The following is a 24,572-nucleotide window of genomic DNA, read 5'->3' as shown; positions in this document are numbered from 1 at the left end:
TTTGTCTATTTATCCTCTCCATGCCCCTCATGATTTTGTAAACCTCTATAAGAACAAAGAAAATTTACAGCCCAGGAATAGACCTTTCAGCTCTCCAAGCCTGAGCCGATCCAAATGTATGATCTAAACCTGTCGGTCAATTCCTAAGCAGTTGTATCCCTCTGTTCCCCACTTACTCATGCATTTGTCCAGATGCATCTTAAATGAATCTACCGTGCCTGTCTTTACCACCTCTGCTGGCAACGCGTTCCAGACGCCCACCACCCTCTGTGTGAAGTACTTACCGCATGTATCCCCCCTTAAACTTTCCACCTCTCAATTTGAAAGCGTGATCTCTCGTTATTGAATCCTTCACCCTGGGAAAAAGCTTGTCTCTATCCACTCTGTCTCTACCCTTCATGAATTTGTAAACCTCAATCAGGTCCCCCCTCAATCTCCTTTTTCTAACGAAAATAAACCTAACCTACTCCCCCTTTCTTCATAGCTAGCACCTTCCATACCAGGCAACATCCTCGTAAACCTTCTCTGCACCCTCTCCAAAGTGTCCACATCCTTTTGGTAATGTGACGACCAGAACTGTACACAGTATTTTAAATGCGGCCGAACCAATGTCTTGTACAATTTTAAAATGACTTGCCAGCTCTTATACTCAATGCCCCTTTTTGCAGCAGAGAGCGGCAGGAGCTGGGCGGAAGTGAAGTCAGAGCACAAAGCCGGTCGGGAAGGTAAGTGATTGTTATTTGAGTGGAGAAGGAACCCGAGACACTACACGTGTAGTGTCTCCCACCCTCACTCCTCCTCTAACCTAAAAAAAAAGGACTCAGTCGGCTGAACATATGCTACTAAGTGTTCTTGTTTTGGAGATTAAGGGTAGAGTTATGGCAGCGCAGGCAGTGGAATGTTCCTCCTGCCGGATGTTTGAGGTAGGGGTGACCACCGATGCTCCTGCCAACTTCATCTGCAGGAATGCAGCCAGCTCCAGCTCCTCACAGACCGCGTTAGGGAACTGGAGCTGGAGTTGGATGAACTGAGAATTATTCGAGAGGGTGATAGATAGAAGCTACAGGGACATAGTTACGCCAGAGAACAGAGGTAGCTGGGTAACAGTTAAGAGGTGGGAAGGGGAGGAAGCAGGCAGTGCAGGGATCTTCTGTGGTCGTTCCCCTCAACAATAAGTATACCGCTTTGGATACTGGTGGGAGGGACGGCCTAGCAGGGGTAAGCTGCAGTGACCGGGTCTCTGGCACGAGGTCCGGCTCTGAGACTCAGAAGGGAAAGGGGGCGAGGAGGAAAGCACTAGTTATAGGAGACTCTATAGTTAGAGGGACAGACAGGCGGTTCTGTGGACATGGGCGAGACTCTCGGATGGTTTGTTGCCTCCCGGGTGCCAGGGTCCGAGACGTCTCGGACCGTGTCTTCAGAATCCTTAAGGGGGAGGGTGTGCAGCCAGAGGTCGTGGTGCACATTGGCACCAACGATATAGGTAGGAAGAGGTGTGGGGAGGTCATTCAGGAGCTCAGGGAGTTAGGCTGGAAGCTAAAAGCTAGGACGGACAGAGTCGTCATCTCCGGGTTGTTGCCGGTGCCACGTGACAGTGAGGCAAGGAATAGGGAGAGAGTGCAGTTGAACATGTGGCTGCAAGGATGGTGTAGGAGGGAGGGCTTCAGGTATTTGGACAATGGACTGCATTCTGGGGAAGGTGGGACCTGTACAAGCAGGACGGGTTGCACCTGAACCAGAAGGGCACCAATATCCTGGGGGGTAGGTTTGCTAGCACTCTTCGGGGGTCTTTAAACTAATTTGGCAGGGGGATGGGATCTGGACTTGTAGTCCAGCAAGCAAGTTAGCTGTTTTTCAGGATGTCCAAGAATGTAGGGAGGCTGTGACTGACAGGGAATACTTGCGGACACAGAGATGGGTTCAAGTGTGTATACTTCAATGCAAGGAGTATCAGAAATAAGGTGGGTGAACTTAAGGCGTGGATTGGTACTTGGGACTACGATGTTGTGGCCATCACAGAAACGTGGATAGAAGAGGGACAGGAATGGTTGTTGGAGGTTCCTGGTTACAGATGTTTCAGTAAGATTAGGGAGGGTGGTAAAAAAGGAGGGGGTGTGGCGGTGCTAATTAGAAATGGTATAATGGCTGCAGAAAGGCAGTTTGAGGGGGATCTGCCTTTGAAGGTAGTATGGGCTGAAGTCAGAAATAGGAAAGGAGCAGTCACCTTGTTGGGTGTTTACTATAGGCCCCCCAATAGTGGCAGAGATGTGGAGAAACAGATTGGGAAACAGATTTTGGAAAGGTGCAGAAGCCACAGGGTAGTCATGGGCGATTTCAACTTCCCAAATATTGATTGGAAGCTCTTTAGATCAAGTAGACTGGACGGGGTAGTGTTTGTGCAGTATGTAGATTGTCCGACCAGGGGGGAGGCCATATTGGATTTGGTACTTGGTAACGAACCGGGACAAGTGATGGGCTTGTTAGTGGGTGAGCATTTTGGTGATGGTGACCACAATTCTGTGACTTTCACCTTGGTTATGGAGAGACATAGGCGCATGCAACAGGGCAGGTATTACAATTGGGGGAAAGGTAAATACGATGCTGCAAGACAGGATCTGAGGAGCATAAGTTGGGAGCATAGGCTGTCAGGGAAGGATGTCATTGAAATGTGGAACTTTTTCAAGGAACAGATACGACGTGTCCTTGACATGTATGTACCTGTCAGGCAGGAAAGAGATGGTCGTGTGAGGGAACCTTGGTTGACGAGAGAGGTTGAATGTCTAGTGAAGAGGAAAAATGAGGCTTACATAAGGTTGAGGAAACAAGGTTCAGACAGAGTGTTGGAGGGATACAGGATAGCCAGGAGGGAGCTGAAGAAAGGGATTAGGAGAGCTAAGAGAGGGCATGAAAAATCTTTGGCGGGTAGGATCAAGGATAACCCCAAGGCCTTTTATGCGTATGTGAGAAACATGAGAATGATGAGAACGAGGGTAGGTCCGATCAAGGACAGTAGTGGGAGACTGTGTATTCAGTCGGAAGAGATAAGAGAGGTCTTGAATGAGTACTTTTCTTCAGTATTTACAAATGAGAGGGACCGTATTGTTGAAGAGGAGAGTATGAAACGGACTGGTAAGCTAGAGGAGATACTGGTTAGGAAGGAAGATGTATTGGGCATTTTGAAAAACTTGAGGGTAGACAAGTCCCCTGGGCCTGACGGGATATATCCTAGGATTATGTGGGAAGCAAGAGAGGAAATTGCAGCACCGTTAGCAATGATCTTTTCGTCTTCACTGTCAACGGGGGTGGTACCAGGGGACTGGAGAGTGGCGAATGTTGTGCCCCTGTTCAAAAAAGGGAATAGGGATAACCCCAGGATTTATAGGCCAGTTAGTCTTACTTCGGTGGTAGGCAAAGTAATGGAAAGGGTACAGATTTATGAGTATCTGGAAAGACACTGCTTGATTAGGGACAGCCAGCACGGATTTGTGAGGGGTAGGTCTTGCCTTACAAGTCTTATTGAATTCTTTGAGGAGGTGACCAAGCATGTGGATGAGGGTAGAGCAATGGATGTAGTGTACATGGATTTTAGTAAGGCATTTGATAAGGTTCCCTATGGTAGGCTTATACAGAAAGTCAGGAGGCATGGGATAGTGGAAAATTTGGCCAGTTGGATAGAAAACTGGCTAACCGGTCGAAGTCAGAGAGTGGTGGTAGATGGTAAATATTCAGCCTGGAGCCCAGTTACAAGTGGAGTTCCGCAGGGATCAGTTCTGGGTCCTCTGCTGTTTGTAATTTTTATTAATGACTTGGAAGAGGGAATCGAAGGGTGGGTCAGTAAATTTTCAGATGATACGAAGATTGGTGGAGTTGTGGATAGTGAGGAGGGCTGTTGTTGGCTGCATAGGGACTTAGATTATGATGCAGAGCTGGGCTGAGGAGTGGCAGATGGAGTTCAACCCTGTCAAGTGTGAGGTTGTCCATTTTGGAAGGACAAATAAGAATGCGGAATACAGGGTTAACGGTAGGGTCCTTAGTAAGGTGGAGGAGCAGAGGGATCTTGGGGTCTATGTTCATAGATCTTTGAAAGTTGCCACTCAGGTAGATAGAGCTTGTAAGAAGGCCTATGGTGTATTAGCGTTCATTAACAGAGGGATTGAATTCAAGAGTCGTGAGGTGATGTTGCAGCTGTACAGGACTTTGGTTAGGCCACATTTGGAGTACTGTGTGCAGTTCTGGTCGCCTCACTTTAGGAAAGATGTGGAAGCTTTGGAGAGGGTGCAGAGGAATTTTACCAGGATGTTGCCTGGAATGGAGAATAGGTCGTACGAGGATAGGTTGAGAGTGCTAGGCCTTTTCTCATTGGAACAGCGAAGGATGAGGGGTGACTTGATAGAGGTTGAAAAGATGATCAGGGGAATAGATAGAGTCAGAGACTTTTTCCCCGGGTACAACAGAGTGTTACAAGGGGACATAAATTTAAGTTGAAGGGTGGAAGGTATAGGGGGGGATGTCAGGGGTAGGTTCTTTACCCAGAGAGTGGTGGGGGCATGGAATGCGCTGCCTGTGGGAGTGGCAGAGTCAGAATCATTGGTGACCTTTAAACGGCAATTGGATAGGTACATGGATAGGTGCTTTTGCTAGGACAAATGTTCGGCACAACATCGTGGGCCGAAGGGCCTGTTCTGTGCTGTATTGTTCTATGTTCTACCCCGTCCAATGAAGGCAAGCATACTATATGCCTTCTTAACCACTCTATCCACCTGTGCAGCAACCTTCAAGATACAATGGACCTACACTCCCAGATCTCTCTGCCCATCAACTTTTCCCAAGGTCACCCCTCAGCCTCTGACGCTTCAGAGAAAACAGCCCCAGCTTGTTCAGTCTCTCCCTATAGATCAAATCCTCCAACCTCCAGTCCTGGGGCACCGAGAGCTGGCATCGGCTCCAGTACTGGATCACAGAGAGCTGGCATCTGGTCCAGTACTGTGGCACCGAGAGATGGTATCTGCTCCAGTACTGGGGCACTGAGAACTGCCATCTGCTCCAGTACTGGGGCACCGAGAGATGGTATCTGCTTCAGTACTTGGGCACTGAGAACTGCCATCTGCTCCAGTACTGGGGCACCGAGGGCTGGTATCTGCTCCAGTACTGGGGCACCGATGGCTGGTATCTGCTCCAGTACTGGGGCACAGAGCTGGTATCTGTTCCAAGACTGGGGGACTGAGAGCTAGCATATTTTCTAGTAATGGGGCACTGAAAGCTAGTATCTGCTGTAGTACTAGGGCACAAGAACTAATCTTTTCCAGTACAGAGACACTGAGAGGTGCTCCAGCTCAGCATCCCCAAGACACATCTGATCTGGTACTGGGGCACTGACATCTGATATCTGCTTCAGTACAGGATACGTTTGAGCTGGTATCTGCTCCACTGCAGAGATACCAAGAGCTGGTATCTGCACCAGTTAAGAGTGAGCCACCAAGCCAATGTAATAGTCACAACACACAGCATTGCCTAATTAGGGACATTCAGCATGGCTTTGTGCAGGGCAGGTCATGTCTTACTAATGTAATTGAATTTTTCAAGGAGTTAACGAAGTTGATCAATGAGTGTACAGTAGTGAGATGTTGTCTACATGGAACTTAGTAAGGTTTTTGACAAGGTTCTTCTTAATAGGCTCATCCAGAAGACTAAGATGCATGAGATTCAGGTGACTTGGCCATCTGGATTTAGAAGTGGCTTGCCCATAGAATGGAGAGGGCAAGGAAGGATGTTTTTCTAGCTTGAAGTCTGTGACTAGTGATGTTCTGCAGGGATCTGTACTGGAACATCTGTTGTTTGTGATATATATAAATGACTTGGATGGAAATATAGATGGGTGGGTTAGCAAGTTTGCAGACAATACAAAGATCAGTGGAACTGTCGATAATGTAGAAGGCTGTCAACGGATACAGAGGGATATAGATCAGTTGCTGATATGGGCGCAGAAATAGCAGATGGAGTTTAATCCGGGTAAATGTGAGGTGCTGCATTTTGGAAAATCAAATATTAAAGCAAAGTATAGTGACAGGACTCTGAACAGCACTGATAAACAGATGGATCTTGGCATTCAAGTCCATAGCTCCCTGAAAGTGGCCACACAAGATGATAGGATGGCAAAGAAGGTGTACAGCATGCTTACCTTTATTAGTCAGGGAATTGAGTACAGACGCCAGGACATCATTTTGCAGATTTATAAGAACATAGAACATAACAGCATAGTACAGGCCCTTTAGCCCTCGATGTTTTGCAGACCTGTGGAACCAATCTGAAGCCCATCTATCCAACACTCTTCCATTTTCATCCATATGTCTATCAGATCAGTCTACTATTATTGCAGGCAGGCCGTTCCACACCCCTACTGAGTAAAGAAACTACTTCTGACATCTGTCCTATATCTATCACCCCTCAATTTAAAGATATGTCCTCTCATGCTAGCCATCACTATCCGAGAAAAAGGGCTCTCACTATCCTCCGTTTCTAACCCCAATTATCTTGTATGTCTCAATTAAATCACCTCTCAACCTTCATCTCTCTAATGAAAACAGCCTCAAGTCCCCCAGCCGTTCCTCATAAGACCTTCCCTCCATACCAGGCAACATTCTAGGAATTCTCCTCTGAACCCTCCCCAAAGCTTCCACATCCTTCCTATAATGCAGTGATCGGAACTGTATGCAATTATGGCCATGCTAGAGTTTTGTGCAGCTGCAACATGACGTGGCTATGAAACTCAATCCCTCTACCAATAAAAGCCAACACATGCATGCCTTCTTAACACCCCTAACAGCTGTTACGCCGAGATACCTCTGCTGATATACGCTCCCAAGAATCTTACCATTAGCCCAGTACTCTGCATTCCTGTTGCACCTTCCAAAGTGAATCACCTCACACTTTTCCATTAAACTCCATTTGCCACCTCTCAGCCCAGCTCTGCAGCTTATCTACGTCCCTTTGTAACCTGCAACATCCTTCAGCACTATTCACAACTCCATCGACCTTAGCATCATCCACAAATTTACTAACCCATCCTTCTATGCCCTCATCCAGGTCATTTATAAAAATGACAAACAGCAGTGGACCCAAAACAGATCCTTGCAGTGCACCACTAGTAAATGAACTCCAGGATGAACATTTCCCATCAATCACCAGCCTGTCTTCTTTCAGCTAGCCAATTTCTGATCCAAACCACAAATTCACCCTCAACCCCATGCCTCCGTATTTTGTGCAATAGCCTATTGTGGGAAACCTAATCAAACGCCTTACTGAAATCCAAATACATTACATCAACCACGTTATCCTCATCCACTGTTTGGTCACCATCTCAAAGAACTCAATAAGGTATGCGAGCATGACCTACCCTTCACAAAACCGTGTTGAACATCCCTAATCAACTTTTTCATTTCGAGATTATTATAAATCCTATAACCTTTTCCAACACTTTATCCACAACACAAATAAGGCTCACTGGTCTATAATTACTAAGGCTGTCTCTACTCTCATTCTTGAACAAGGGGACAACATTTGCTATCTAGTCTTCTGGCACTATTCCTGTAGACAATAACAACATAAAAATCAAAGCCAAAGGCTCTGCAATCTCCTTCCTGGCTTCCCAGAAAATCAGAGGATAAATCCCATCCAGCCAGAGGACTTATCTATTTTTACACTTTTCAGAATTGCTAACACACCTCCTTGCTAACGTCAATCCCGTCTAGTCTGGTAACCAAGACTTTGGTCAGGCCACACTTCAGAGTAGACTAGGTTACCTTCAGTGTGGAAACAGGCCATTTGGCCCAATAAGTCCACAATGACCCTCCAAAGAGTAACCCACCCAGACCTATTCCTCTACCCTACATTTACCCCTGATTAATATACCTAACATTATGGACAATTTAGCATGGCCAATTCACCTGACCTACACATCTTTGGACTGTGGGAGGAAACCAGAGCACCCGGACGAAACCCACGCAGACACAGGGAGAATGTGCAAACTCCACACAGACAGTTGCCTGAGGCTGGATTTGAACCCGGGTCCCTGGTGCTGCGGGGCAACAGTGCTAACCACTGAGCCACTGTACCGCCCTGAGTATTGTGTTTAATTCTGGCCACCACATTACACGAAGGATGTGAAGGCTTTGGAGAGGATGCAGAAGAGGTTTACCAGGATGCTGCCTGCATCAGAGGGTATGAGCCACATAGACAAACTCGGGTTGTTTTCTCTGGGGGCTAAGGGGAGACTTGATAGAAGTCTATAAGATTACAGGATGCATAGTTGAGGTTGACAATCAGAATCTTTTTCCCAATCAGAATTGCAATGTCTAATACTAGGGGGCACGCATTTAAGTTGAGACTGCAAAGTTCAAAGGAGATGTGAGAGTCAAGCTGTTTTTTGATACAGCGAGTGGTAAGAGTCTGAAATGTGCTGCCAAGGATGGTGGTGGAGGCAGATATAATACAGGAGTTTAAGGGACTTTTAGATAAGCACATGAACGTACAAGGAATGAAGGAATACGGACCAAGGGCAGGCAGAAGGGATTAGTTTAATTTGGCATCATGTTCGCCACAAGTCTGTGGGCCAAAGGGCCGTTTCTGTGCTGTACAGTTCAATGTTCTACAGCATCTTGTAGACACAGAAAATAAATGCGGACCACAAATTCCAAAAGTTGTGAGCCTTTTACACAAGACTCCAACATTATTTTTTTACAAAGGACAGTGCCATTTGGTAAATGCTTGTCCATTTACATTTTTTTCCAGTCCCATAGACTCTTGGTCCCATAGACTCTTGGTTTATCTCCTCTTCGTTTGACAGCAGTCACACAGTCCCATACTGTGGCAGCCTTACTAATAATGGTTCTCAGCCAGTGGGAAGTCCTTTACAGATCAGTCTCTAACCACAAGGTTCACTAATAAGACTCTGTCTGGCACATATTTCAGGTGTCACACTTACAGTTCTATAGTTAAAGATTTGAAAACTGGTACCAAATTCAATGGAATAAGCAGAATTACAGGCTTAATTGATATTGTGCAATATTAATGTTTAATGCAACTGTGGATAAAGTAACTTCACACACTTCTGTTAGATACTGCCACTTTCATCATAGCTCAAGAATTGAATATCTGCCTGATTGAAAGATGCAATTAATTTGGTTCACTATTGATTGTGAGTACAACAATGACATTAACTCTCAAGTCACAGTAAGATCATGAAATTCACTGCTAGTTGATATTTGGGATGAAGATTCATGTGAATGTAGTAGAAAGGGATGGGAGCAGGGACATTATAGCTCCTTTAAGACTTCAAAAGGAAGGTCTTACTCAAAATGAAGAAACTAGCATGACATCCACACTTCCAACCTTACTGATTCCAGCGGATAAATGCATCACTCTGTGCTTCTCAGAACATAAAGTACCAGAACTGATCTGGAGTTGGTGCAGCGTTGGATGAGGTAGCTCAGTTTTCAGTGGACAGGACAAGGCATTCCTAGACTGGCCAGGTGAGGAGTGGAGAAACAGGAATCTTCAGCTCGGGTCTTGCTGCTGTGATACAAAAGTACAAGCTTGCTGCTGTCAAGGACAGAGAATTGACCCAACTGCGGCTCCCCACAATGTGGAATCATCTACCAATGTTACATACCATCACAATCAGTGTTAAGCAGGCATTGACACTGGTCAACAAAATAAACAAGTCATAGAAACCCAAAGTTGTTCTGCCTCAGTCAGAGGATGCTATAAACGTTCACCGTTTACTCTTAATCTTGCTAAGCTGTGCCTCTGACAGTCAACTCAGTTCTGGGCCTCTTCTGATGCTAAACAGTCGGCCATTGGGAAAGCTGTCTCACATTAACATGACCGTACCTGTCACACTGCTCAGAATTTTTCAATGGTGTAGCGCACCACGAGTGACACATGGCTGATAACCTTCTTCACTAATGTTTCAAACCAGGCAACTTACCAGTACAGCTTGGAGATGGTGGCGTTAACATCAGAACCCTGCCACTGAACATCAAATTGAATCCAAAACAATGTTATGCCATAGGTATCAGTCTTGCTGTTGTGGAATGGAATGACAGAATTGTCAGAGCCTAGAAGGAAATCATTTGCCCCATCAAGCCTGCATTGACTCTTCATCATTATCTAGTACCACTTTTCTGCTTTCACCCCATTTCCCTGCTCACTATTTCGATCCATATAATCATCCAGTGCCCCTCTTGAAAGCCTCAGCTGAACCTGCCTCCTCTACGATTCCAGGTAGTGCATTCCACAGCCTAAGTATTGACATGTGAGAAAGTGTTTTCTCACACCATCCTTATTTTGTTTGTAGATCACTTTAAATCTACTGCATCTTATTCTTATTCCATGTAAAAACGGGAACAACTCTGTCTAGCCCATTCATGATTTTGAAAATCCTACTAAATCTCCTCTCAGCTTCTTCTCTCCAAGGTGAACAATCCCAGCTTCTTCAATCTCTCCTCAGAAATGAAGTTCGCATTCCCAAAACAATTCTTGTAAATCACTTCTGCACATTCTCTATTCACACCCTTCCCAAAATGTGGCATCCACAACTGTACACAATACTGCAGTTGGTGTCTGACAAGTGTCTTCTACAAGTTCAGCATCACCTCCTCCTTCGCACTTGTCCTCTATGTCCTGCCACCATCAATGATTTTTGCACATATATACCCAGGTCCCTCTGCTCCTGCACCCCTTTAGAATTGTATTCGCAATTTAATGTTGCTTTTCAGTATTCTTCCTACCAAAGTACATTACCTCACACTTCTCCAATGAACCTTATCTGTAACCTATCCACCAACACAACCAACTTGTTAATGCACTTTTGGAATTTCACATTGACCTCCTCACAAGACCGGTGATTCTAGACAGCTTAAAACAATTAGAATGGTGCCAAGTGCTATTACTTATCTGTCTACAACTTAACAATATAACTGTAAACACCATACCTGGAGTATTGAGGGGGCCTGGGGAAGGGACACTGAAATTCTGTGGTGTCCGTGCTGCAGCTGGACTCTGTGTTGTCTGTGCTGATGGACTTGGCAGGAAGGCACTTGGTGATGGAGCTGGACCAGAACTGCAACAGATCAATCAGAGTTTGATTGCTTTATGACAGTCAGTGGACATACCCTGCAATACCTCTCATTGCAGAAGATTTCATATCTAGTTTGGGAAAAAGAATCAACCTTCCTCCAACATGCTTTTCTGGCAAGAAAAAAATATCTCAACGACTTTAACTTTCAATAAAGCCCAAATCTGTGCAAAAGCTTGAAAACTACTGCCATTTTTGGAAATTCTTTTTCCGCTCTTGCTCATTTCATGACAGGCACTTTCATTCTCAATTTATCGCTCCACATCAATACCACCTCCTTTGAATGTTCTTCTGTACCCAAGATTCATTCTACACATTCTGCATGCTGAAAGCAGGACTCATTGCAGTATCCTATTACTATTCATTTTTTGCTACGAGTTTAAAAATATAGAACTTCAGGCTTACTCAAGTCTATGACTTTGGGCTATTAAAATACCACTTTGGTGTTATCAAACAATCAATTCCAGCTTTGCATCTTGCTTTCTCCATAAACTTAATATTCCCTCTGCATTATTGTCTGTTCTTGAATAACTCAGGCACATCCTATTACAATTCCACTTAGGAATTCATCTAGAACTTCAAAAAGAAACATTAGTCCATTCCATCTCCAGGTCCAAGAATACATTATTTACTGTATTCATGGAGGAAAATTGATCTTTAGCGTTCTATTTTAATAACACTAGTTGTATTGTTTCCTTAAATACATATATTGACCACATTTTCCTGGCATCAATGCAGTGTTTAATTAGGATGTTCCTTCCTTTAAACAGTTAAAATGTATAGCTGGGTTAGAACTTTGAGTACCTAAACTATCTTCATGAGTGTCTCTGCATGATGCTGGCAAAATGGTATGATTACTTTAATGCTAAGAGTGAGGCTAGTTATAGCTTAACATAAGAATTATAACTGGTCCAGAAAGTTTAAGTTGGGTTAACACAATCAAAACTAGTCAGTGAACAATATGGTCCCTCAAAGAATATACCTTAATTTAATGTTAAATGATTGGATTTCACTTTAGGACCTTAATGATAGTAACTACTTCATCAACCATGTACACTAAAGCTACAAAGAACAGGACAAAATAAGGTGGATAAGTGCACACCTGGCTGAAACAACAATTCAAAAATGATCTCATATCACACAGAATTTGATTTCTTGACAGATCAGTTAAATAGATGTGATGCATTCAATCTTAATCATGCAGATCTTAATCTGGACATAATGGATTTGCAAAAAAAAGTTTAAATATCTTAAATGGTTATACTTTTAATAGCAACAACTTGCCTTCATATGGCACAACACAAGTATATCTGGTAACCACTGATGCATTTTCAATGTTCTTTGGTATACAAAGTCCCCAATTCACTAATGTCACAAGAAGGAAGCATAAAAGAATATTTGGATAACTGTGTACCAAGCTTATCATTTTTTTCTGTAATCTCTCTCACCTAACAATTTTACACTAACCAGTTCTGATGAAAGGTATAACTGAACTGAATGGTGGAGCAGGCTCAGAGAATGATCTACTCCTGTTCCTATTTCTTATGTTATTCTGTTGTCCCAATTCTGCTTATACTGGAACAGGATAACAGTAGCTTCTATGCTTGTCATCAAATGCCTTCTTAAAATCCATACATATAAAACCTACAGATAATCCCCTATCCACTATTTTAGTCATCTCTTCAAAAAAATTCAGCTGTGTTTGTAAGACATGACCTACCTGCTGATTCTGTCTGAACCCTGAATTACCAGAAATGTCAAAACTATGCCTAATATTCTATCCACCTTCCTGACCATTGTCGCAGGCTGAACAAGTCTGTCTGTACCACTGGGAATCTATTCAATCCCAATCTGATCTTTCCCTTCAGGAATACTTCTGTTTCCAAGTTGTAATATTATTCATTTTCACTGATGAAAACCTCATTCATGTTTTTTTTAGCATTTCCACACTACTATTCTCCTGGCCTACTGGTGTGCTTTCCACATACTCTGAAATTTCACTTCACCCAGAACTCTGCTCCCTATATACTATTCTGCACCATATATTCTTCAACAACCACACCTGTCTTTGCTGAAACAAACACAGAGTGTTGGAGGAACTTGTCATGTCTCGCAGCATCTACGGAGAGAGAAAAACAGGATTAATGTTTTGAGACTGGTATAACTCTTCTTCTGGACCCTGAAGAAATCATGTCAGACTTGAAACTCTAACTCTGTTTCTCTTTTCACAGATGCTGCCAAACTGGCTGAATTTGTCCAGAACTCGGTGCTCATTTCAGATTTCCAGATTCTGCAAGATTTTGTTTTTACTCCTGTCTTTATTTATTTGAATCTCTGTCTTTTAGCGTCTCAAATTTAAAACTCTTACTTCTCTTCACTTTACCACTGAAGACAGTGTCATAAGTCCTCTTGGCTTCACAATATGGAATTCACCCCCTGAACCCTTATCACCACCTCCAAGCCTTCCTTTAAAAATATCTGAAGTGCTTTGGTAAGTTTTTCCACAGTAAAGGTGCTGTGTAAATGAAAGCTGTACAAACATGAAACAAGACTCATTACAAGATCTCAGCAAAGTAAATTCAAACTAAGGGCTTCCAGCACTACAGTTACTACTTAGGATACTATTAGATTATGGGGCAAGACCAGTGAAACATAATTAGAATTTGGAGTATAGGCAGTGGATCATGCTATTAAACTGACAATAAGACAATGCAAAATATTAAGAGCTTTGCAAAATATCAAAAAATGATAATTTGAACACTTTCAGAATGCGATATTCACACTATAATTAGAGAAACAAATAATAACATTAACTTAGCGGGCAGATGGGACTAGTTTAGTTTGCGATTATGTTCAGCATGGATTGGATTGATCTGAAGGGTCTGTTTCTGTGCCATATGTCTCTATGACTCTTTTAAACAAACAAAATCTTTTACATACTCTCCATGCTGGAAATCAGCAATATACATAACAAATAAAGAAAACAAAAAAACAGCTAAAAAGAAATGTGCTATTATTTTATAAAGATAGCATACAGCAAGACAACTGCATACTTGTCCTGACTGCTTTGCCAGTGGAACATTATTTATTTTAAAGATCCTCATCACCATGAAAGTAAGAACACAAACTACAGTAGCAGCCACACATTCAAACCCCAGTCCCTTAAATCTGGGGTGGAGGGAATACTCAATAAAACAGCTCCTCAGACATCCTTAACTGCACTTTAGCCTCCCATGATCGTGTTTCTATAGATGTTGCAAAGTTAACTCTTACTAGAACTTTTACTGAAAAAGTGACAGCTCAGAGATGATGCTGAGCAGAAAATAAGACCATGCTTCCATTAATAATCAAAATCTCAAGCACATCCATCCTGCCTCCTTCAACGTGCTTCTTGGAATTAGTTCCCTATAGAAACATGGCATTGAAAGAGTCAAAACACCTTATATCACTCACCTCACAGAGCTCTGCTGGGATGAAGGTGGCTGAGGAGATGGTTGTGGCTGTGGTGGTGGAAGCATCGTCTGCACTTGCTGCACTGGAGAAGGTATCATGGCAATCGCATTGTTAACCTGTAGTTAGGCAGACACAAGCAATGCAGGCAATGAATACCTACAATTTCACAGGACACACCTCCTGCATCCTTCTTCATTCGTTTTTAGAGCAGGCTGCTGGATTACCTTGCAGAACAGAGTGCTGTCTTTAAATACCTAGCCAACATCATCACAAAACCTCGTCACCACTCTCTATAGGTTACTAAGACAAATCTACAATGTCCTGTCAACTAAGTCTGAATTGAGATTCAGTTGGATTGATTAAAAATAATTGTGAATCAAAGCAAATTTCATTATCTCCCTCTTCTCCAAGACAATATACTGTTTTTGCTTGATGAGCCTTCAAAAGTATTTTGTTGGCCACAAAGTGCTTTGGGATAGCCTGAGAATGTGAAAGGTGCTACATAAATGTAGATTCTTCCCTGGCTGTATCCAAAATGCAGCAAAGCCAAGTTCAAATCAGAAGAGTTGCTATCGGCACTTCAAAGCTACTAAGCTATACTTGCATTGTCTAGCCTTGGAAAGCTATAGCAGATTTTCACACAACTAGTTCTTTCCCAGCAGAACAACCTGCTGTGAATAAAAAATACTATCCCAAGAGACTTTAACAATACAAGAGGAAAATGGTTTACATTGTGGCTTTGAAGAACTACAGTCAGATGGCAGGATTGAATTAAAACGCCATCAGAAGCTCCTGGGATTAATCTCCACTCTGTGTTGAGGCAGTCAGTCCAAAGGGCTAACACAGTTAGTCACCATTTGGAGATGCCGGTGTTGGTCTGGGGTGTACAAAGCTAAAAATCACACAACACCAGGTTATAGTCCAACAGGTTTAATTGGAAACACTAGCTTTCGGAGCACTGTTCCTTCAACCACCTGATGAAGGAGCAGCGCTCCAAAAGCTAGTGCTTCCAATTAAACCTGTTGGACTATAACCTGGTGTTGTGTGATTTTTAGGTTTGTACAATTAGTCACAGTATCTTTGGAGTAAAGAGAGTTTGAAAAGAAAATCAACCAAGGTCGCTAGCCAATGGGGTCCTGCTGAATTTCACATGAGCAAATATCACAGGGTGGCATGTTAAGCTTGGACACAATACCCTCAGGGTCAAAGACAATAATGTCGTGCTCCAAGTTTCCTTACAGAGGAGACTATTCTAACAAATGGTCAATTTTCCATATTTAAACCATTCAATCTTTAGAGTTTGCACTGTAGCACATGTTAGCATCTCGTAAAGACAAGGTTGAAAATCGTGCAAGGGCAGTAGAATCTCAAGGGAAGATAATGCATAATGATAAGAATTTGGATATCCTCTTAAGAGGAATAATAGCTGAGTGATGTGGAAACTGACAGAGACATTTAGAGGGTATATTAGTGCACAGAGTGCAAAACAATCAAGTTGAGTGCAGTGAGCAGGTTGGTTGCAGATACAGTTTTTTTGGACAGTAAACTGCAACAGATCTTGAGGAATGAGAGAAGAAATGTATTGTGAATGGCGAAAAGTCAAGGATTAGAAAGTTTATCAGGTGTAGACACATTAGATTAGATTAGATTACAGTGTGGAAACAGGCCCTTCGGCCCAACAAGTCCACACCGACCCGCCGAAGCGAAACCCACCCATTCCCCTACATTTACCCCTTACCTAACACTACAGGCAATTTAGTATGGCCAATTCACCTGACCCTGCACATCTTTGGATTGTGGGAGGAAACCGGAGCACCCGGAGGAAACCCACGCAGACACGGGGAGAACGTGCAAACTCCACACAGTCAGTCGCCTGAGTCGGGAATTGAACCCGGGTCTCTGGCGCTGTGAGGCAGCAGTGCTAACCACTGTGCTACCGTGCCGCCCAATAGATCATTCAAAGTTGGCAATGAAGGTAGCAAAGGTCATATTATAAATAAGATTCTGGATTTTGTACATGGATGCATTATAAAAGAAGTGATACCCAATCTACACACGGCACAGCCTTAAGTCACACCGAAGCGCTGCTTGTGTGAAGACAGACATACAAACTAATTAGGAGTAGGTCATTCAGCCTACTCCACTGTGCAATGAGGTCATAGCTGATGTGACTATGGCTTCAAATCTACTATTCTGTCTACCTTCATTACCCCTTATTAATCCCTTATTAATCAATATTCTAACTCAGCCTTAAAGCTCTCTCCACTGTTCTCTGAGGCAATGAATTCCAGACTAATGAACCTCAGAAAAAAATTGTTTTCAATTCCATCTAAACTGGGAGACCCTTTGTTTTTAAATTATTTCCCCTCATTCAAGTTTTTCTGGTAAGAGGAAACATTCTCTCAGCATCCAACTGGTCAAGTCCCTTCAAGATTTTTGATAAGCTCGCTTCTCATTTTCCTAAATTCCAATGGATGAGGGCCCAATCTGTTCAACCTTTCCGAAGATAACCATTCATTCCAGGAAATCAATTAAGCAAATCTTCTCTGAACTGCTTCTAATGCATTAATATACTTTCCTACATAACAAGACCAAAATTGTGGTCTCATCCATACCTTGTACAACTGTAGTAAAACAATGCTGCTTTTCTAATCAATTCCTTTTGCAAAAAAAGCCAATTTTCCATTTGCCTTCCTAATCATCTGCTGTCTGGTTTTCCTAACTTCTTGTAATTTACATACCACAGGACACCCAAATACCTCTCCACCACAGAGCCTCTCTGCAATCTCTCTCTCTATAGTCTCTCAAATAATATGCTGCCTTTCTATACTTCCTATCAAAGCTGAAAAGTTCACTTTTTTCCACATTATCATCTGTCTACTTTTTGATCATTTACTTAAACTATCCAAGTCCCTTTTCGGAATCTTTATATCCTCTTCACAACCTATTCTCATACCTGTCTTTTGTATCAATAGTAGATTTAGGAATCAAACATTTGGTTCCTTCATCTCTGCCTGTGATGTAGATTTGTAAATATTTGAGGCCGCAAAACTGATCCATCCGAAACTCCATCAGTTCCATTTTGCCAACCCCAAATTACTGATAAATTCCTGCTTTCTACTTCATGTTAGGTAACCGATCCTCTATCAATGTTAATACTTTATTGCCAACACCATGAGCTCTGATTTTGTACAGTAACCTTTCATGAGGCATTTTACACAATGCTTTTTGGAGATCCAAGTATACTGCCTCTACAGGTTTCCCTGTAGAGGGAATATAGATATTGCTACTTATGGGTTAATAAATGTTTCTATCATTTTCCCTACATCAGATGTTAAGCTAACTGGTCCAAAGTACAATTGTTATTTTCTGAAACTTTCTAGAATTGAGGGAATTTTGAAAAATTACAACCAACACATCTACTAGCTCAGCAAGTACCACTTTTAAGATGTAAAGATGCAGGCCTTCATGCCCTTGGAATTTGCCATCCTTTTATTCTAATAATCACAGCCCTTCCCCTAGTGATTGTAATTGTTTTAAGTTTATGTGTTGCTTTTATTTTTGAATCTGGGATACTATTTGTGTCTTCTACAGTGAAGATAGACATAAAACACCTGTTCAATATTTATGACATTTCCTTATTTAATACTCTTAATTCCTCAATGTCATTCTTTAGAGAACCAATGCTCACTTTAGTTGCTCTTTTTATTTTTAAATAGATTAGATTACTTACAGATTACTTACAGTGTGGAAACAGGCCCTTCGGCCCAACAAGTCCACACCGACCCGCCAAAGCGCAACCCACCCATACCCCTACATTTACCTCTTCACCTAACACTACGGGCAATTTAGCACAGCCAATTCACCTGACCTGCACATCTTTGGACTGTGGGAGGAAACCCACGCAGACACGGGGAGAATGTGCAAACTCCACACAATCAGTCATCTGAGGCGGGAATTGAACCTGGGTCTCTGGCACTGTGAGGCAGCAGTGCTAACCACTGTGCCACTGTGGGCGGGTTCAATTCCCACCTCAGGCGACTGACTGTGTGGAGTTTGCACATTCTCCCCGTGTCTGCGTGGGTTTCCTCCGGGTGCTCCGGTTTCCTCCCACAGTCCAAAAATGTGCAGGTCAGGTGAATTGCCAGCAGTGTTAGGTGCAGGGGTAAATGTAGGGGAATGGGTCTGGGTGGGTTGCGCTTCGGCGGGTCGGTGTGGACTTGTTGGGCCGAAGGGCTTGTTTCCACACAGTAAGTAATCTAAAAAAATACTTGTAGCAACTTTTACTATCTGTTTCTGTATTCCTTGTTAGCTTTCTCTTACATTCTGTTACAAATTCTCTTCAATCCTCTGACCAGAATTGTATACTGTTTCTTTCAAGTTGATAGTATCTTTAATTTCCTACATTATTCATAGACTAGAAGAGACTGAGGTTCACAAGGAAGAGGTATTAGAAATACTGCAGAGCGTGAAAATAGACAAGTCCCCTGGGCCGGATGGGATCTATCCTAGGATCCTCTGGGAAGCAAGGGAAGAGATTGCTGAGCCTTTGGCATTGATCTTCAAATCATCATTGTCTACAGGAATAGTGCCTGAGGACTGGAGGATAGCAAATGTGGTTCCCCTGTTCAAAAAGGGTAGTAGAGACAACCCTGGTAATTACAGACCAGTGAGTCTCACTTCAGTTGTTGGTAAAGTGTTGGAAAAGGTTATAAGAGATAGGATTTATAACCATCTAGAAAAGAATAATCTGATTAGGGACAGTCAGCACGGTTTTGTGAAGGGTAGGTCGTGCCTAACGAATCTTATTGAGTTTTTTGACAAAGTGACCAAACAGGTAGATGAGAGTAAACCGGTTGATGTGGTGTATATGGATTTCAGCAAGGCGTTCGATAAGGTTCCCCAGAGTAGGCTATTATACAACATGCAGAGGAATGGGATTCTGGGAGACATAGCAGTTTGGATTAGTAATTGGCTTGCTGAAAGAAAACAGAGGGTTGTAGTTGGTAGAACTTGGTGTCCAGTTACTAGCAGCGTACCGCAAGGGTCGGTGTTGGGTCCACTGCTGTTCGACATTTTTATAAATGACCTGGATGAGGGCTTAGAAGGGTGGGTTAGTAAATTTGCAGACGACACGAAGCTGGAGTTGTGGATAGTGACGAAGGATGTAGTAGGTTGCAGAGAGACATAGATAGGATGCAGAGCTGGGCTGAGAGTTGGCAAATGGAGTTTAATGTGGACAAGTGTGAGGTGATACACTTTGGACGGAGTAATCGGAATGCAAAGTACTGGGCTAATGGCAAGATTCTTGGGAGTGCAGATGAGCAGAGAGATCTCGGTGTCCATGTACACAGATCCCTGAAAGTTGCCACCCAGATTGACAGGGTTGTTAAGAAGGCATACAGTGTTTTGGCCTTTATTAATAGAGGGATTGAGTTCAGGAACCAGGAGCTGCAGCTGTACAAAGCTCTGGTACGGCCACATTTGGAGTACTGTGTACAGTTCTGGTCGCCACATAAGCTTTGGAAAGGGTGCAGAGGAGATTTACTAGGATACTGCCTGGTATGGAAGGAATGTCTTACGAGGAACGGCTGAGGGCCTTGAGGCTGTTCTCGTTAGAGAGAAGGTTGAGAGGTGACTTAATAGAGACATACAAGATAATCAGAGGGTTAGATAGGGTGGACAGGGAGAGCCTTTTTCCAAGTATGGGGACGGCAAACACAAGGGGATACAACTTTAAAGTGAGGGGAGATAGGTATAAGACAGATGTCAGAGGTAGTTTCTTTACTCAGAGAGTAGTAAGGGTATGGAATGCTTTGCCTGCATCGGTAGTAGATTCACCAAGTTTAAGTGCATTTAAGTCGTCATTGGACAGGCATATGGACATACATGGAATAGTGTAGGTGGGATGGGCTTCAGATTAGTATGACAGGGTGGCGCAACATCGCGGGCCGAAGGACCTGTACTGCGCTGTAATGTTCTATTTTGCATACTTTCCCTAAAGTCTTTCCTTCTCATTTGAATGTTATCTTTACTGTGTTTTGAAATATCTCCTTAAACATCTGACTGACTTTCAACACAATTTCTGAGATCAATTTCACCAGTTGTGTCTTCATACATTTTTAATTGCCTTTACTGAATTTTAAAACTCAAGACTTATACTCAATCTTCTCATTTTGAAACTGAATACGACATTCAATCTCATTATCATCACTGCTATCCAAAGGCTCTTTTGCAGGCAGGTCTTTAATTAATTGTCTCACTCCAAATTACCAGGTCGAGAACATGCTACTCAAAGAAACTATCCTACAAACACGCTCTGAACTCATCTTCTATGTTACTGTTACAAATGTGATTACTCCAATCTATTAGTAAATTAAAATTAACCATGATTCTTACAGAGCCTTCCTTACAAGCTCTCATTATTTCTTGGCTATATGCTCTATTCACAACTTTAGGGAATCTGCAAAGTACTCCCAAAAATTGACTATCAATCTTTAGAAACAAGGTCATCTCTCATTATTACACTAATGTTATTTTTGATTAACATAGCTACCTATTCCCTTTTCCTAGCTTCATCTCCTTCATGTCATCGAATATTCAGGTCCCATCCTTGACCAACTTGTAGCCACATCTCCATCTCCATATCAGGTCAACTTCTTTCTATTTCAGCTGTCAGTTCAATTGTTTTGGTTCATATGCTACAGACACTGTATTCAGACACAGAAGCACACACAGATACAACAACAACTGGGAGGAGGACCAGGAGTAATGCATAGTTGGTTGCAGTACAGCATGTGTGCTATGTCCAGAAGGTCGTCCTTGAATTACTGTCTATTTGTGTTTCATCTGATTCCATTTTCTTTGCAGTTTAATTCAGTGGTGATTATCATTGTCTTCCATTCTCAGTAACTGGGCAAGGAAGCCAGTAATATTAGGGGACATATATGCAGAATTTGTTGAAATTTACAGGGCAAGTTAAGAAAATGGGTACAAAAGCATGTGGGATCCTGGATTTTATAGAGGCATAGAATACAAAAGTAAGGGAATTAACATGAGTCTTTACAAAAACTGGTTTGTCCCCGACTAGAAAACAGTGCCCATTTCTGAACACCACACTTTAGAAATGATGTGAAGACTTCTAAGAGAATTCAGAAAAGAGTGACAAGAATGAGTATAGGTTTGAGGGACTTCAACTAATTGGAGATTGGACATGCTGTGCTGTCCTCCTTGGTAAAGGGTAAAATGGTGTTTGACAAAGGTATGCAAAATTAAGAAAGGTGGTAGTGTAGAAAATAGCTGTTACCAATGGAGGGAATGTCAAAACCATAGAACTAAAAACCAATAACAACATGAAGAAAGATCTTCCTGCACAGTGCGTGCTTAGGCTCTGAAAAGCATTGCTCGAGTGTGTAATGGCACGGATTAAATCAAGGCTTCCAAACCAGAGTTGGATAACCATAAAGAGAAAAGCAAACTATGAGATTAAGAGAAAGAAGTAGAGAGTGAGACTACCTGAGTCGCCCTTGCAGACATTCAGTTAGAACACATTCAGCTAAGTGGTCTCCTGTGCTGGAAGCATTCGGATTGTAGTGCTGTACTCGAAAAATTGCAACTGGATGTGAAAGTGATCAATGTGATCTGCCTGTAATGCTCGCAAGACAAAGCTTTTCACTGTGCCTTGGTACACGTGGCAATAAATTCAATTCAATTCAAGTTTTGTATTGTACACCCAAACTCTTCACTGTATACAAAGATAAAAATGAACTTCTCATTAAGAAGCTCAAGGCATGTGGAATGAGTTACAACTGTAAAAGCTTCCTTCAGAAAAAAACTATCATGTCAGGTACAATCAGCATCAAACTTGAGGCTACATTCGTTCATGTGCATGTGGTGGGAGGGGGGGAAATCAAAGACATTTTCCCTTGAAGAGTTGTAACTGTTTTGTTCTACTATATACCAAAAGCAATATGATAAATTCCATACAGAATAATAACTATTATTCAAAGTATGAAGACTTTCTACCCTAGCTCCCAAATGAGCTCATAACTCAGTAGTACTGTGGACATGGGGGTCCCAACTCTTGGTCCCTGGTTGCTGTTGTGTTAATTGCTGGTCTCAGATAGATTGGACGAACTGGTTTTGGTGCCCTTGGCCATGGCAAGGGAAACTAACGTAACAGAAAAGTCTAAAGCCGTGGGCTGTCCTAAATCTATGTAAAGGAATACCTAACAATATGGGCCATCCTAAATCTGTATAACAATAGGATATGCTAAACTAGCAAGGAGGGGATGTGAAAGTACCTCACAAAACAAAACACCTAGTCTGGCACATAGAGGTCAGGCAATAGGGAGGAAATGAAGAATTACAAAGAATGGGATTTTTCTTTTAGGTCTATATGCAAAATGAAACACCAACTTACATATTATACATACATCAGTCTGTGATATATGTATGATATATTCTACATACCAAACATAGCTTCAGGGACTGGGTTGGAGGACATGTCCTTGTTAATATTTTGAGGCCAGCTAGCTTGGGCAAAATTGACTCCACTCTCTCATTGGTCAGAGTGACAGCAATGAAGAAGAAAACCTAAATGTTTGCAAAGATACCATTATGCAAAAAGATATGATATATGTCTATAGGTATAAAAGGTATATGGTAAAAGAAAACCAGATTGGATAATGGTAATGTCCAGACAACAATTTTAAATTGATGCATTTAGCAAAACTTTCAGCACTAAAGTATCAAATTCAGTTGAAAGCAGCTAAGACTAAACCTTAGCTAAAGTATTTCAACAATAAAAATAGTTTGCAGGCAAATCGCAATTCAATGGTAATGAGCCATATAAGTCAATATTTTTTAACTTTGATGAAGGCATCATGATGCACTTGTATAGGGCCAACTCTGACCATGTGGAAGACCTGAGGATCACTGGAACAGGCCATTCAGCTCCTCATGCCTACTTGGCCTTTCCAGATCAGGACTGATCATCTATCTGGATGCCATATTTCTGTATTATCTTCTTACCCCTTGATGCCATTACGAACTAAAAATCTATCAATTTCTATCTTGAACAAAGTCAATGATTAAACCTGCGCAGTACTCTGGAGGTCGGAAAAAAAATCTTGAGTTCTTACTGAAAACGTTCTTCCTCATCGAAATCCTAAATAACTTCCCTTTTATTCTGAAACTCCCACCTTCCAACCCCCACCCCCACCACACTACCCACACCCCAGTTCTGGATCCCACAGCAATAGATAATATACTTGATCTTCATCTATCTTGTCTATCACTTTATGAATTTTGTAAGTTTTTATGAAACTGCCTCTCATTCTTCTAAACCTCAGAGAGTACAGGCCAAGTCTCCTCAATCTCTCCTCATTGGACAGTCCCACCATCCCAGGAACAGCAAGTAATATTCTTCCTTTGACAAAGCGACCAGAACTGTACACTATAATCCAGGTGCAGTCACTAGTGTTTTACACAACTGAAACAAGACCTCTTTGTTCCTGTACTCCAGCCCTCCTGTTTTAAAGGTTAATATATAGGCTACCTTCCAAATTGCTTGCTGCACTTGACAGGGTTAGTTTCAGTGACTTATCAACAAGGACACACAAGGACAGCAGCATTTTCTAAACTATCACCATTTAAGATATACTTTGCACCTTATTCCTCCTACCAAAATGGATAACCTTACACTTACCCACATTATCTTCCATCTGCCACATTCTTACCCACCAATTCACTCTACCTAAATCCCTTTGTAGCCTCTTTGTGTCCTTCTCACAACTCACGTTCCCAAATTTTGTATCATTTGCAAGTTTGGAAATATTACAATTAGTCCCCACATCCAAACTACTGATATTGACTGCAAATAGCGGAGGTCCAAGCACTGATCCTTACATTATCTCATTGGTCACAGCCTGCCAACCTGCGAATTTACCCATTTTATTTCTGCTCTCCACTTTTTGTCTGTTTA

The 24,572-nt window shown here is 42.3% G+C and overlaps 1 protein-coding gene across 4 annotated transcripts in view; it reads right to left on the bottom strand.

Annotated features, from left to right (window-relative positions):
- med15 (mediator complex subunit 15) overlaps positions 1-24,572 on the bottom strand; it is a 168,562-nt gene that overhangs the window by 25,531 nt on the left and 118,459 nt on the right. For all 4 annotated transcript variants that reach the window (XM_088000269.1, XM_088000271.1, XM_088000270.1 and 1 more), the window contains 2 exons: positions 14,588-14,703; positions 10,992-11,119 (listed from right to left, as the gene is read on the bottom strand). In XM_088000269.1, coding sequence (XP_087856395.1) covers positions 10,992-11,119; positions 14,588-14,703 — 244 coding nt within the window. The remainder of the gene's footprint in view (positions 1-10,991; positions 11,120-14,587; positions 14,704-24,572) is intronic.

This window comes from Chiloscyllium plagiosum, unplaced genomic scaffold, assembly GCF_037043375.1.
Source record: "Chiloscyllium plagiosum isolate Xiang-an unplaced genomic scaffold, Cpla_swu_hap1 HiC_scaffold_24, whole genome shotgun sequence".
Classification (NCBI taxonomy): Eukaryota; Metazoa; Chordata; class Chondrichthyes; order Orectolobiformes; family Hemiscylliidae; genus Chiloscyllium; species Chiloscyllium plagiosum.
This window is presented reverse-complemented; position numbering and strand designations above follow the sequence as displayed.